Raw genomic sequence first — 14,896 nt, 5'->3', positions numbered from 1 at the left:
TAAATAAATAAAGGAATGTGTCGTAAACTTTAAGAATTTTAATATGATAAATGAACAAAAATAGGAGCAACAATATGAATCTCCTCGACAACCATTGTAACAACCCAAATCCACCGCTAGTAAATATTGTCCGGTTGAGCCCATTACATATTGTGAGTCAGCCTCACTAGAAGTTTCTACATCCTTATAAGGAATGTTTCGTTCTTCATTCCAAGCAATGCAATGTGGGATCTCACAATCTACCTCCTTGAAGGCTCACGTCCTCACTTGCACACCATCCAGTGTCTGACTCTGATACCATTTGTAACAATCAAATCCCACAGCAAGTAGATATTGTCTGCTTTAACCCCTTATTTATCGCTGTCAGTCTCCCGGTTTTAAAACACATCTACTATGAAAAGGTTTCCACACCATTATAAAGATTACTCCAATTTCCTCTCCAACTAATGTGTGATTTCACAACCACAACATACATTATACAATCATCACATTGAGTATAAACCTCAAAATATGACCGGTATACATCTTTCTTAACCCTAAATTCCCAAAGAACAAACTATTTGGAAGAACAAAAATTACAAAAAAAAAAAAAAATAATAAATAAATAAATAAAAACCTAATATAAATAATATCATGAAACTTCCCTTTATACACCTTGGAAATTCTTTAACAAGTAGTTTTACTTCGTAATCTTCCAAGCCAAACACTTTACAAATATGGACATATTTCATATTATTCCACCAACAGTTACAAAAACCTTCACATATTTCAGAAATTTCATTCACAAGATCTATACAAGAGAGAGAGAGATTCACATACTTTGGCAGATGGGCATGATATTTATTTGTCACCCTTTAACCACAATAAGATCTGCAAGTTTTAGAGATTCATTAGATCAGCCTGCCAAACAAAGAAAGGAATCAAGTACTGATAAATCTGGAAGGCCAAGGTTTCAGGGTTCAACCTTCTTCAGAAGAGGTGACCATGTCACCAAATATTTTGTCATTCTCGTCGCTACATATGTTTTCGTACTCAATATTGCTACTACGGTCGGGCTCTTGATCAGTTGAAACATCATTTACATCTTGGCAACCATCATCATCATCATTATCCTCCAATGCCTTGCAAGGTTCCTCCTGGCATGTGTGTTCAAAAGTAACTGCAATTTCAAAGTTAGCACTATTGGCAACAAGAGCGTATGATTCACAGCTTAAAAGGATACATTAGTCGCACCTTTGTTCAAAGAAACTTGTTCAGTGGAAGGGAAATCGAAATCGCTGTTTGAGAAGTATAAGTCACAAGGGGAACCATCGATCCTTGAACCTTCAACTTGAGTAGATAGAATATTTGGGGATTTTGGAGCCATGCATGACTCGCTTGCTCTTTTTTCCCAATACATCTCATTTAGATGATGACAAAGGGGAGTACAAGACTTCTCGCAGCTTGCTTGATCAAAATCAATAAAATTTTCCATCCTTCTCGATGAACCTTCATGATATTAAAAGGATAGTATGGGTAACCATGCTCTATTTTATCTTTAGATGAAGTTTTGAACCAAAAAAGAAAGAAAGAAAGAAAGAAAGAAAGAAGATATGGCATAAAAAGGATTAGCAATAGCATCAACACCAACTAAAGATTAATCTGCACAATTCTCTTCTATAAACTCACAGTACGGAAGGAAACCAAACCAACAAATAGAAGCAATAACAAGTTTAAATAGACAAGCCATTCATAAGTTCAAGAGGATTTTTATTTCTCACCCCCATCTGAGCTCTCTGTGGAGCTAAGTGATGCAGGTTTGGAGTGACAAATAACGACAATTTCTTCAGTAACTTTGACCACGGACTGGTACGTCTCGGAAGAAGTAGGACTGGAACATCTTCCCAAAACAAGCCCTCTGAATCCACAAAAACAACCGAACAGTCAATATTTTATAAAAGAAACCTTCTGTTAGCAACAGATCACAACAAATGTTAAAGCTCATATATAAACCAAAAAAAGGAATAGCATACACATCCATATGCCAAAATAGAATTTAAACCTATTTTGTTTTATCAAACTTGATCAGAAAAGTAAAATTTTTTAGGACGAAAATGAATTTAAAATAATATAGTTTTATAAAATTCAGTTTCGAAACGTAGATCTTAAAACAGTTTCAATGATCTCAAGATTCAATGTTCCCAAGTCTATATTCTACAAAGATTTAAGAAACCCATATGATACAAGAATTATTCTGTAAGATATTGAAACTAAGAACTTGTACTCGCCTGTCATTGCAGTCAGATTTGAGGCTGAGGCAATGGTCAAAACAAGGTAACAGTTCCTTCTCCGCGACTTCAATTTCTTGAACTGGGACTTTTTCGATTTCGAACTCTCCACCAGCTATACTACTGATTCTCGGAGAAGTCATTACGTAAATCTACAGTAGAACAAATCAAAGTATTAATGTGTCAAGATAGTGATATAATACTTCCCACACATGAAGTACCTTTGAGTTTTGCCAAATTGGTAACCTTCCAGAGCTTATTTGTAATTCTGCATTTGATAGAAACCAGTGGGATTGCTCATGAGATATACCAGATTGACCTCTGACTCTAAGAACATTTTGTGCACTAGAACCATCATTCAACTCCTGGAAATCAAAATCATACGTTTCCTCAGTATTTGTTCTTCCATTCTGAATCGTTTTGGTTTTGGTTTTGGCTACATCTTGCCCGTCAAAGGTGGATTCGATAATGCATTCCCCTCTTTCTGAATAATCTGATCTTCTACATGCATCCCACCACTGAATAGGCTCAACTTTTAATTTAAGATCATCTTCCTGCATATGTAAGAAAGAACTTGATTCGGTTCTTGAACTGTGGAGACTTGGTTCAGCACCAAAAGAAGGCAGAAGTTCATGCTGAACTACATGACCTGAAGGAGTATAAACCAATAGATGCTCCAAGGAGTTGGACTTTGAGTTTACATGCTGAATATTGTGAGAGAGTGTATTATGAAAAATAGCAGCAACAGCACCAGAAGGCACGAAACCTTTTCCTGAACCAGCTGAATTGTTTACAGTATTTAGCCATCCAAAGCTGCTATATTTAATTCTACTCACAACAGACAGAGAAACAGGTGGTGGAGGTGGGAAAGGTTGCTGATTTAAACTAAGTGATGATGTGGACCACCAGGGTAAAGATAGAACTGGAAGCAGACACGGTTCTTCGCCCTGAGAATTAAGAATTCTGAATCCGGCTTCACCACCAAAAGGAGACAAGAGAAAAACATGGCACGTCCCCTTGGATGAAACAATTGCCACCCATTGACTGTAGTTACTAAAGCAAATATCCTGGATCATCTGTGACATAAGTAGACAGAAAAATGGAAAAGCTAAGAAAATTTTAAAACACAGGAAGATGAAGACCAAGTATACTACCATCAGAAAACCACATTTGTACTAACAGCTGATGTTATTCCTCGGTGCAGTTTGTAAAGATGGATGTGAGAAGAGCTGAAGTCAAAGCTTCGACTACTTGATCCACTGTGCGAGTTCAGTATGATTCGGAAGATATTGATGTTATTCCCATATATCGATGCAGTCACTAGAAGTGTCCCACTAGGATCAAAACATAGTGCAGACAATGGGCTGGTGTGAGCTCTAAACTGAGTTATAATTGCCCGAGTAATAAAATCTTTAACAGCAACCTACAATAACCATTTTGGTCAAATGAATCAAAGATATAAAATTCAACATTTCACACGTTTGCATGACTGTCAGATGTTTTCCCCTCTTGGGTTTCAATTTATGGAACAGATTAAACTAAAGGTCTAATTTGTGCAAGAAGATGAAGTCCATTTCATTATAATGAAAATCAACCTTGAATATAAATGCCAAAAGAACTAAATGGGTGACTCAAGCATTACAAAAATAAACAAAACCATAGAGAATTCACTGTTCAAGCATAAGCAACATAAATATTTGAAAAAATTACTGTCTTTTAGAATGATGCAGAACATGATGTTCATATTCCTGGAAATGGAAGGAAAACTATATTCATGAATTTCCAGTAACATATTGGACTCACGACAGTGAACACTAACCATCCCAGGATAATCTGCTTCCATTCCTGCATGTCTTCCCGCTTTCCTTCCTGAATTTGATTCAATCAATAAATTAGACTTGTTAGGATTCAGATCTTGACAGTACTTGAACCATGCTTTATATCCCATATCACTCAAACTGACAATTCCAGCTGCAGTTGCTTACCAGACTTCACTGCATAATGAGCATTTGTCCTATCACTGCATGGCAAAGATGAGGGATTAACACCCCGAGAGAGGCATAGGCTTTGTGAACTTAATGGAACAGTGGTTGATGGTAATGGGCCAACAGCAGGATATGCTAACCACCTCGGACCCACAGCCATGGGACCATAACCAACATTAATCCCAGTGGTTCCTTGTCCTGATATCTCAGGAACTGGAGAGGTCAAAACACTAAATACAATCTCAAGGGTGATTGCGTCGAAGCAATATATCTGCCACCAAACATCAAGTCAGTTAGAAAGTTCGTCTCATGAACAACATGCTGGAAATATTACATTCATAATCTAAGAAGTTATATAAGAGAGATCCTACAACTGAAAAATATAATAATTCATATCATAATTGCAACTTGGGGGGGGGTCATTTGAACAATACTTGAACAGAAATGCAGATCATCATAAATTGTATTCGTCAGTGCATTTTCTCTATGTTAAGAACATACACTTCAACAAGTTGTTACCATCAAAACAATTTTATATCCATAGTTGTCAGTCATTTTGGTCCTTACTTGTGTAGACAGGCCCACAGCTACTATCTGAGCACTGCATCTAACCATGCAAACAGCAGATCTGAATCTCAAAATATGCACATAAGAGTGAGACTTGAGGGAGTAAAACTGAACAGCATTGTGAGAGTTGGCACAACTTCGGTGGACACCTATAGGACCATGGTTTTGTCCCACAGCTACTTCCTTACTTTCTTCTCCTGCAACAATCAGCAATAAAGGGTGTGATCCTCTGAGTACATCATGACTATCAGGCTTTTCTGGAGTATCAGGCATTGCTGGAGAAGGATGCATCTGTAAGAATGAAACAGGGCCACCACGCTTTGAAACAAGTTCTTTGAAGTTAGAAGCATCCTCCACGTCAAGTACTTGAAATCCACTCAGATAACCAAGTAGGAGAACGTGCCTTATGACAGATGGTTCGACTTCCAGAATGTCAAAACCAGCCCAAGTTACCTGCTCAAAAGTCATAACAAACATATACATAGTTTAAAAGACAACAGAAGCTAATAAAAAAGCTTAAATAATAATTTTGAGGTAACATATAAAAGGAAAGATAAAGCACCGCAGAACATCAAAAGGGAGAAGCAAGGACCCAGGGAGATAAGATATCTCCTCTAGGAAGGGATAAAAAAAAATGCCCTAAATACAAATTTGTAAAAAAAAAAAAAAAAAAAAAAAAAAAAAAAAAAAANTACAAATTTGAAAAAAAAAAAAAAAAAAAAAAAAAAAAAAAAAAACTCTGTACTGAACAAAGTTACAGAAAAGCAATTCTCTTTGGTGACAAATTACTTATGGTTTAAAATTGTTGCCAGCAAGCTTTCGCCGGACAGTTGCAATTGGGGCACAAAACTTCTTTTAAAGCCTCCACTCATAGACCCTGGTTTTCCATAGCTCATTCTCTTCGAACACTATTTTTCAGTCCGAAGATGGATCTAGTGTAAACTTTTCAGTTGATCTGTGGATTATGAATTATCTGTGGCTTCCAATTCTCCTCGCCTTTTCAGATTAGCAGGTTTGAGAACTTCTCTGTTCAGCATTATCAGAGTCCTGAATCACATGTCTTTGATTTTAGTAAGAACTTAAATTGATAAGGAGGTGGAAGAATCACTATCTTTAATTGAAAATTGGAGTGTCTCTTTGTCTAAGGCCCCAGACGAGGTGAAGTGGTGGATAGTTGGCCTTCAAGTTCCTAAACTTGCAAATGTTTTTTTTTTTTTTTTTTTTGGTCAATCCTGCTTATTACGGCTAATTATTCTAAGAGGGTCAGGATTTCCCTTTTTACCGCAGAAAACTGGTAGAAATGATACTACTATGTTTCTCCATCCTAGTTGGTGCTGCCTTTGTATAAGATCACAGTAAGACGCCAGAAATTTGTCTTTCAATACTTCCATTAATTAGTTAGCGTAGAATGTTTCTAACAGATTTGGTGTTTACATGATCCTCTATAAGTTGGCAGAGCCATAGAGGATGGTATTGTTGTAGCCTTTGAGGTGTTCATCACGACAACAAGACTACTGACGTATTGCTGAATACTATTCTGGCACTTGAAGTGCATTTTTAAATGTTCTTAGAACTCTCAAAATCATTTCTAATTATCTAACAGGACAGAAGGAAATTTTCGAAACGTCCTTTTAAATGGGATAAAGAGCATTTTTATCCTCCCAAAAACCATCTAAAGCTCATCAGGATAGAACTGTACAACCTATAGGCGATATCCTCTTCAAGTAAGGTCATCCTCTGAAACTCACCCTATGTGGAACTTTGTAAGCTTCCAAATGAAATTTTGGGAGTCTACCGTTTTTGTTGCTCCTTCGATTTCTACAGTTTGGTTATGAAATCTGATGCTTATTTATATCTTAGTCTAAGGTAGTAAAACTAACTATATCTGGAAAAGCTACCTATAGTAAACTAAACGGTACCCCATTAGTCAATTTGAAAATGTGCTTTCTTATTCTCTACTACTGTACATATGAGAAGTTATCAATACAAACCTTTAGCTAATACTCCACCCTGCATTTTGTCTCTCCTGTTCTTTGTGTTCATCTAGATTGAGTGTGTGCATTGTTGTGCGATCGTAACATCTTCATTTTGAAGAAATCTACAATTAGAACCCTTCTTCTATTTCCACAAATAGTGGCCCTTTGTAATCTCAATCGAAGTAGGAAGATTTTAACAAAAGAATAAGAGTTTCACACAAAAAAAGAAAACCCAATAATCCATTTTTAGTGAGGGCCTGAGAGGGTGGATAAGAACTACAATTTTCCATTTTTCTCAGGCCTCCTCCCATCCTCTTGCCATTTTCCGGCTTATCCGCCCTATGTTTGCTACTACACTCTCATTCGTACTCCTGGTCAAATGTAAATCAACAAGTGTCGACGCCTTATCTAACATTTTGTAAAAACAAGTGATTTCCCATTTACTTAGATGCTATTCATGGAAAAATATCGAGAGAAATCCACGAAAACATGTTCAAAATTTGTTGCCAAGGAATCACTAACAATAGCAAGCAAGCATTCATCGATAAGCTAAAATAAAAGGCCATAAGTAATTGCAGCAGAAAATGAACACCTGATCCTTCTCATCCTCGGAATAAGCTGCCGAAATCGAAGCGGCAACCGAGGCACCGGCAGAGCGGACCGTCGAAGCAACGGTGCTGGCATTTGTAGACACCGTCTTCAAGCACGACGAGATAATTTTCAGAGAGTTAGGCAAAAGCCCGAGGTTCCTTCCCTTCCCCTTCTTCATCAGCCCTCACAAAACCTTCTTCAAAGCTTTATCGACAAGTACCACCGTAGCAACACAGCACTATCTCTACGAACTCACTCGGCCAACCGTCCAAATCACCATCAGAATCATCAGCCTCACCCTCAATCACCTCTGTTACTAAATCCGTCTCCTGTACCACCGCCGAAGAACATCTCCGATCGCCGCCGACGATCGGGTATCTCATTCGAAAACTACAGAGTTATTAAACAAACGCAAAGAAATTCAGCTCAGTACTTGAGAACTCGATTTCACTTTATCGGAAGTTGACTAAAAAAAGCTCTGTTTCTGGCGATCGCAATTATAGCTCCAAAATATGATCGTATTCGTTCGTTCTGTCGCTTTCATGACTATAGTTTCCTCCCTCGGAATTTCTGCGTGTCGACCGTTCTTCCCGCATATTTCGGGGGTTAATGTGAAAAACAGTAATTTCCTTAGGTAGTGAAATTTAAACCTTTCATGTTCGAGGACCACTTTGCAAATAGTTACTAAATTAAGCCGCCCGTTTACCCAATGGTTTTTAAGCCGCCGCTTTTTACATGTAAATTAAAAAATTTATGTGAACTTAATTAAAAATCATATAAAATTGAGATATTTTTACCCTTTATTTTTCATACATTTACGGCATAAAATTGTAGTACTCAAATAATTTATTGTTTACTTAGAGTGAATAGGGATGACTATTATTTTCTTTTTTTCCCTTAGAGTAGAAATTTAAATATATATGACATTTAATCGATGACGTAAAATTTTATTTAAATAAAGATATTCAAATTTATTGTAAATATGATATTGCAATTTTAAAAATCCAAATAGATTTTATTGGCTTTTTGTTTCTCGTATAAATTGCGAAAATATATTTAATTTTCTTGCATGAAAAAAATACATATTATTATCATTCTTTAGCTAATTTCGATTAAAAAAACACAAACTAAGAAAATTTATTGAGATTTAATATCTAAATAACAAATAACAAAGTGATAATTTAATATCTTCCACTATATATGTTTTAAGGAAAAAGAGATCAACTTTATTGTTTAGGGACTAGAATTGAAACTTTTTAACTTGAAGGACTAATTTGCAAAATAGTTATTAAGCATTTAATTTCAGCATATACATTGAAGCATGTTCAATGTATTAAAAAATGTGGAAGTAAGAACATTAAATAGATTTTTAAAAAACAAAAATTAAGTAAATTAAAAAAAAGCTCTTTTTTTTTCTTTGTAATTACTTTAGCACATAAATAAGTACCCTTTCATACTAATTTAATCTTTTCAATGAAATGAAGAATTCAATGTTCCACGTCCCACAAAAAAAAAAAAAAAAAAAAAAAAAAAAAAAAAAAAAAAAAAAAAAAAAAAAAAAAAAAAAAAAAAAAAAAAAAAAAAAAAAAAGTAATGAAAAGTTGTTATATTCAAAAGTTCAAGATGATATGAAGGATTGCTATTGTTGGTTCGAAATCAAAATAAGGAGATCGAACCATTAATCCAGGCTATCTAATAATCAAAGAAACAGCTGAGAGGAAATTGCCAAAGTGCTGATCCCAAATTGGTATCCTCATTCGCCCATTTTACATCAGAGCAACAAACAAAGCCTCCGGCCTTCCCATTAATTTAGCATTTTATAACTCAATCCTCTACGTCACTTACACACTGACCATCAATTTGTTGATTGAAAACGGTCTATGTGAGGCTTATATGGTCAGTCTACTAGCATCAACTGATGATCATCTTCTTGAAAAATTCAGCTTGATCAGGAAAATACTCCATCAATTCATCCTTTGTAACCCATACAAAATCTTCACATTTCCCAATGTTGAATTTATTGGTTGCGATCACTTGAGACTTAAAAAAGAATCGCTGGCAAATGGGAGAGATTTCCTTTCAGCAAACGAGTAAATCACCTCATTGTACTAAACTATGTTCGAGTTTAAACTCTGTACTTTGAGTTTTATTCTATTTTAATCCATCAATCAATAAATCTTAAATATAAAGCCTAAATTTGGACAATCAAAAGTACAAGGACTAAAATAGAATATAATCTAAAGTACAGAGATCACATGGTATTTAATCGATTCTAAGTGTCAAAGCTTGGAGCCTTTAATCTCTTATATGATGTAAAAGTTTGAATAGAAGACATACCTTCAAAGATGGAACTTGAGCAGTTTCTGTAGGTGGTACAACCATATGAGCCATTGGAGCATTGCCGACAAAATATGTATGAGAAAGACCTCCAAGAACAGACTCTAAGGCAGACTCTGCACACTGCAGAACTTGAAAGTTAGAAGGGTTTAATTGTTGAAAAAGAGAACTGAAGAGTGTTGGCAGCCAATTCTCACTTTACGTAATGTCTCCTCGGTCTCGTAAGCTTTTTCTGGAAAGTGCCAGATAGGTTTCTTATCAGGTGCCCCAATAGAGGCACCATAGAGGAGAAGGTAGAGTCTTCTGTCGAGTGCTCTCTGCAGTGACCTAAAAGGAAAGGGGACAATTCAAGTAACCAGAATTTAAACCTCTCTTTTGAGCTTAGAATCTGGAATAATTAATGACATGGATCAGATAGACTGTCTAAAACAACAATGAGAAAAAAAAAGAGATGCAGTATTCTAGAGTAAGAAATACGCCGATGGCCTGATATAGTAACCAAGTGATGATAATTCAGCATTTATTCGATATACCATGATATCCGAAAATTGTCTTATGAATCAAATGAAAAAGGTTTCCCCAGGAATAAAACAAGTTGCATTTATCATCATGAATCGAGTAGAACCGTGGTATTATAGATGTAAGAGCACTAAAGTAAATGAGTTGAAAGCAATATGCATGACACCGCAGCGACGCTTGGATATAAAAGCGTTGTACATGAATCAAGAGCATTACATAATCACAACTATAAAAGAATAACCTCACAACTTATGGTAGTCAACTAACAGAAGCAAGAGGAAACTGATGATCTAGAAGAGTAAAGGAAGAAACACAAGGATAGCCTCGTAAATCAAAACAATGAAGATAATTCAGCATGAACATGGACAAGAGCTCATAGATTGCATATCTGTTTTGCCTAAATAGTGATGGTCGCATCACTAAGGAAACCTTCAATCAACCAATTCTAAAAAGAATTATGAAGAAAGACTGCATACTTCCTATCATTTGTTTTGTCAGCTTCAGTAATCCGTGGAGCTGGAACATAATCAATTTGGTAGTCACCTTTTCCCCTGTTATCAGAGCAAGCTCAAGTCTTAGAATTGCCGAAAGAAAGAAAAAACATATATTTGCAATTTATCCAGTCTTTGCGCAATAAGCTCCATGAGACATTGATGGCACTAAGAGTTAAGGCTGCCTTGTCAAAATATTTCTTATGATATCGGCATACGAAATTGCGCTAGCGATAGTTATATATTGGTGATTCCAGTAACTGCAGTCACCCAGTTTACAACCAAATGAACTAAGATAACACAGGAAGATGAAGAAAACACAAAGGTGGTCTTTTTCCACCTAAATAATCCAAGCAAATGATTCAAATGTACAATAACCTGACTACCTAAAAGCTATGGCATATGTTTTTCTCTTGTCAAAGATACTCGGCTCACTACTAAAGGAAGCGCTAATATTTGCCAGCAAAAAGCTTCAACACAGAAGATTCCAATGAAGTCATAAAGTTTAACATTACCAATAACTGGTAACTTTCTTTAGATGCTTTTGTCTCCGTTCCAAAAGTACTTAGAGTTAATACTTCAGTTTCATAAATCAGGTTGAACCAGTAAGCGGACCTAATTTTATTGCAGCATTTACATGGAAACAATATTCAGGAATATAGAGCATCAGAATCAGTTAAAACTTATTTCAATGGAATGGAAACCTAAGAAGAATTAGAAGAGTTCAAAAGGAAAGAACAGTTGAAACTATTCATAATCCAAAATCCTATACTTGACACAGCCAGACGAAATGATAGATCACATACCTGGCATTAGCTTTATCTAAAAATTCATCAGGATATCGGCGCCGATATTGTTGTTGCCACCTAAACCTGATCACAGTCGAACAGAGATATCAGAACTGTTTGCACAGAGAGTACACCATACAGATGTTGCTTGATTTAAGTTGCGACCATATAATAGCTATAATACATTAACCACGTAGTTCGAATTCCAATTCCTGGTTATTCACTATTCTGATGGAAATCAAGTTAAGATACAGCACCTGTTCCGTCATTTTTCCTCATTTTCCAATATTTCTTAGTTTTCAGAGACCGTAATAAGAAATACAAGAAATAAAACCTACTTGAACTCCTGAAATGCGTACACCACGGGGTCAATCTTCGGAATCACGACTGGCAGCCTCTCGAACAGTACAGACGCCACAATTTTCTCGGAATTCGTCGAAAAACCTCGCCTCTTCGCGAGCTGACTGGCTAAACTAAACGATCTCTGCATTCTGAACTTCAGAGAATCACACACAACCGATTAGAGAAAAAGAAATAACAATTCACACACCATACAAGAAATTTTTAGAAAGATGATACTAGAACTTGCATCGAAGCTCTAAGAACAGGTTGAACCGATATTGTACATCCATTCATACGCTTCCATTGGAATATTTTTCACACAGAAAACTAACAAAGGGCAAAGTGTTCACCTGAGAATGGGAGAGTGACCGTCGACGGCGAGGGCTGCGCTTTGATAAATCTCCTCCTATTGTTCTGTTTCTGACTGGGCCGCCGGAGGTTGCGTATACTATAGGCTTTGGGCTGAGTTTAACCATTGGGCTCCTTTTGGAAATGTCGTCGGGAGGGTCATTTTGGTAAAATATATTTTTCTCTCTTGATTTCAAAATTGTACCTTTTATCTTTGGCTTTTATAAAATATCAAAATATGATTTAATAGTTAAATTAATTTTTAAGCTTACGTGGCATTTCTCTCTCTTTCTAGTAAAAATGAAAATACAAATTAATTTTTATTGGTATTTTTCTCTTTATAAACCCCCTTATGTATGGTATATAAATAATTAATAGGGTATATTTTATGAGATTTAATTTAATCCACACCAGCTGCTTAGTGCATCAGCCTTATAGTAATTGAGTCGAGAAGTATGACCTTCGAGAGACGTTTCTCCCCATACCAGCTGTCTGGTGCATCGGCCTTACAATAATAGGGTCAAAGAGTATGACCCTTCGATTAGAACGCCTCATATCTCGTGACACGCAGATTTTAGTGAACCTCTCAATAGGATTCAAATTCATATGAAGTTCTAACCATATTAGAGAGAAACAGGAACTAATGGATCTTGTAAAATTCTTGAATTTCTTCTTGAAGCTTACATATTAAATGACGTAATTAGAAGTCATATATTCAAGAAATAGCCCGTCCATCAAATAATAAAAATGGTTTTTTAAACGGGTTAAATTCTCTCATTGACATATAAGAGAGCATTGGTTTGAAATGGTTTGTATCGATGTTCGTTCCTTTCAATTTTTTTTCTTCAAGTAATATTATTCATCTATAAATTTTCAATTTCGCGTCTAATAGACAGTTGTTGACCTATTGAAAAAATTAAAATTAATCGACTTATTAGATATAATTTTGAAAGTCGAAGAAAACCTTGAAACTTGAAGAACTTATTTAAGGTAAATTTAAAAGTGGGAGTTTTGACACTTTAAAAATATCGAGATTTAAATAGCATAACCTTAAAATTATCCGCTTAAACTTTTAGTTTTATAACGTGTGTATAATAGATTTATGCTTTAAAAAATTGACACCTATCAAACATTAAATTTTCAAAATAAATCATTAATTTTTATTTAAAACTTTAGGAAAGAACTAAATTATAATTTTTTAATTAAAAGTGATAATCGAAGATAATTGAAATATAATTGAGTTGTAATAAGAAAAAAAGAAAACAATAATAAATTATTTGTAAAGTTGTATGGGAATACATCGCCTTGGTTTGTTGTTTTTGTAAGCCATGGAAGGGAACTTGGGGGAGATAAAATAGCGATTGTCCCACATCGGAAGTCGCTGAGTTGCGTAAATGACAAACACCTATAAAATGCGCCTCCAAGCTTGCTGAAAAGCCACGGAGCCGTGCGGTGATCCCAGAGCGAACTATTCTTTCGCCTTTTACTAAAGAATACCGTGTGCTCACCGCCCATAGCGGCATACGCCTATTTTTGGAGGGGGCGACCTTACTGGGTAACTCCTACAAATTGCATTTAAAATGTTTCATAGCTTAGCTCGAACTAATTCTATTCGCTGCCTATCATTGCAGTTTTTGTTTACTTGTTAAATTTGTTGGTTTTATCATCTATTCTTATTCCCATTTTACAATTTTAGTATTACTTAATTCTTTTATAATAATTGCAATTTAATTGTAGCTCATAAGTAAAGAGTAGGATGGTTTTAACAGAATTAAGCATGAATTTAGACGTATGGATCACAGCCTATGTTCCTATCGGTCAAAAGCATTTTATGATCTTTTATTTTGAAAAATATAAATTTATTTTTTAGAAAATTTCCTATTTTAATCCATTGCTACAATTTTACATCCAATTTTGACAATAAATTAAATTTTTTTTAAAAAATCCCATTTTAATCCGTTACTGCAATTTTATATCCAATTTTGACAATAAATAATAATAAAAAAAAAGCTTCAACCGAGTGGTTAACTTGATTTAAACAATTTAATTAACTTTCTGTTTAAATAAGAAATGTATTATATTTGGATTGAAAATGAAAAAGAAAAAAACATTAAACATTTAAAATCGAATTAGCATGATGAAGGATTGCTTGTAGTGTTAGGAAGGGAGAGAAAAGAGAAAAAATGGAAAAATAGTTAAACGTTGACAGCAAAATTCAAAGCAGCAATGTTCGAAGTTCAAGATTTTTAAGTCTGTCTCCTTAACCATATCAACTTTGATGCTTTAAATTCGAATATTAATAAAATTTAATAAATAGTTAACATTGATAAAATTATTTGTTTATCCTAAATTTAAGACCTATTTTAGTTAACTTTTTAAAGTATATTTTAACATTTTCAAATTTAATTTAATTTTCCAGATTTTTAGATATTTTATTTTAATTAATAAACTTCGCATAAAAATTTATTTTAATCATCTTTATTAATTTTTCATTAATACTTTAAATAGTCAATGCATCACTTACTAGATATTATTTTAAATATTTATTGTAATGAAATCTATTCGTACATAAATGAACGGTTAATTTTTTAATTTCCAGATTTTATGTATATTGGTCCAATTTCTAAAATTTGCAAAAAAAAAAAAAAAAAAAAAAAAAAAAAAAAAAAAAAAAAAAAAAAAAAA

At 34.6% G+C, this 14,896-nt stretch overlaps 2 protein-coding genes and 1 non-coding gene across 5 annotated transcripts; 1 reads left to right on the top strand and 2 right to left on the bottom strand.

Moving 5' to 3' along the window:
- Positions 1–959: 959 nt before the first annotated feature.
- Positions 960–7,987, bottom strand: LOC111488813 (autophagy-related protein 18g-like). The gene is given in 10 exon segments (XM_023136726.1): positions 960–1,159; positions 1,234–1,488; positions 1,761–1,897; positions 2,268–2,419; positions 2,489–3,343; positions 3,448–3,690; positions 4,087–4,244; positions 4,247–4,523; positions 4,820–5,272; positions 7,388–7,987. Coding segments are annotated over 10 exon segments (2,907 nt in total). The 5' UTR covers positions 7,565–7,987.
- Positions 7,988–9,010: 1,023 nt separating this feature from the next.
- LOC111488836 (39S ribosomal protein L46, mitochondrial-like) lies at positions 9,011–12,352 on the bottom strand. Of its 3 annotated transcripts, none has more exons than XM_023136773.1 (7): positions 12,214–12,352; positions 11,860–12,017; positions 11,540–11,605; positions 10,719–10,793; positions 9,921–10,050; positions 9,724–9,846; positions 9,011–9,441 (listed from the first exon to the last, which is right to left on the bottom strand). In XM_023136773.1, the coding sequence occupies exons 1-7, from the start codon at positions 12,337–12,339 to the stop codon at positions 9,298–9,300; spliced, it is 822 nt and encodes a 273-aa protein (XP_022992541.1). In that variant the 5' UTR covers positions 12,340–12,352; the 3' UTR covers positions 9,011–9,297. The 3 variants fall into 3 exon arrangements, with proteins under 3 accessions (XP_022992541.1, XP_022992543.1, XP_022992542.1); XM_023136775.1 differs by having other exon boundaries at positions 11,860–12,012; positions 12,214–12,312; XM_023136774.1 differs by lacking the exon at positions 12,214–12,352 and adding an exon at positions 12,111–12,207 and having other exon boundaries at positions 11,860–12,012.
- A 1,302-nt stretch (positions 12,353–13,654) lies between these two features.
- On the top strand, positions 13,655–13,772 carry LOC111488865. The gene has a single exon (XR_002719293.1). It is a non-coding gene; the product is annotated as a U5 spliceosomal RNA (small nuclear RNA).
- Positions 13,773–14,896: the final 1,124 nt, after the last annotated feature.

Source organism: Cucurbita maxima, unplaced genomic scaffold (assembly GCF_002738345.1).
Source record: "Cucurbita maxima cultivar Rimu unplaced genomic scaffold, Cmax_1.0 Cma_Scf00013, whole genome shotgun sequence".
NCBI classification, from domain to species: Eukaryota; Viridiplantae; Streptophyta; class Magnoliopsida; order Cucurbitales; family Cucurbitaceae; genus Cucurbita; species Cucurbita maxima.
Note: the sequence above shows the minus strand (reverse complement) of the source record. Positions and strands in the feature narration are given on the sequence as shown.

What these genes read in the sequence shown, in the direction of transcription:
- LOC111488836 (XM_023136773.1), bottom strand. Translation starts at nt 12,339, where the DNA reads ATGGTTAAACTCAGCCCAAAGCCTATAGTATACGCAACCTCCGGCGGC. An exon ending in TACGCATTTCAGGAGTTCAA is followed by an intron (nt 11,606 to 11,859) that starts GTAGGTTTTATT and finishes GACTGTGATCAG; the next exon opens with GTTTAGGTGGCAACAACAAT. An exon ending in CCGAGGAGACATTACGTAAA is followed by an intron (nt 9,847 to 9,920) that starts GTGAGAATTGGC and finishes CAAGTTCTGCAG; the next exon opens with TGTGCAGAGTCTGCCTTAGA.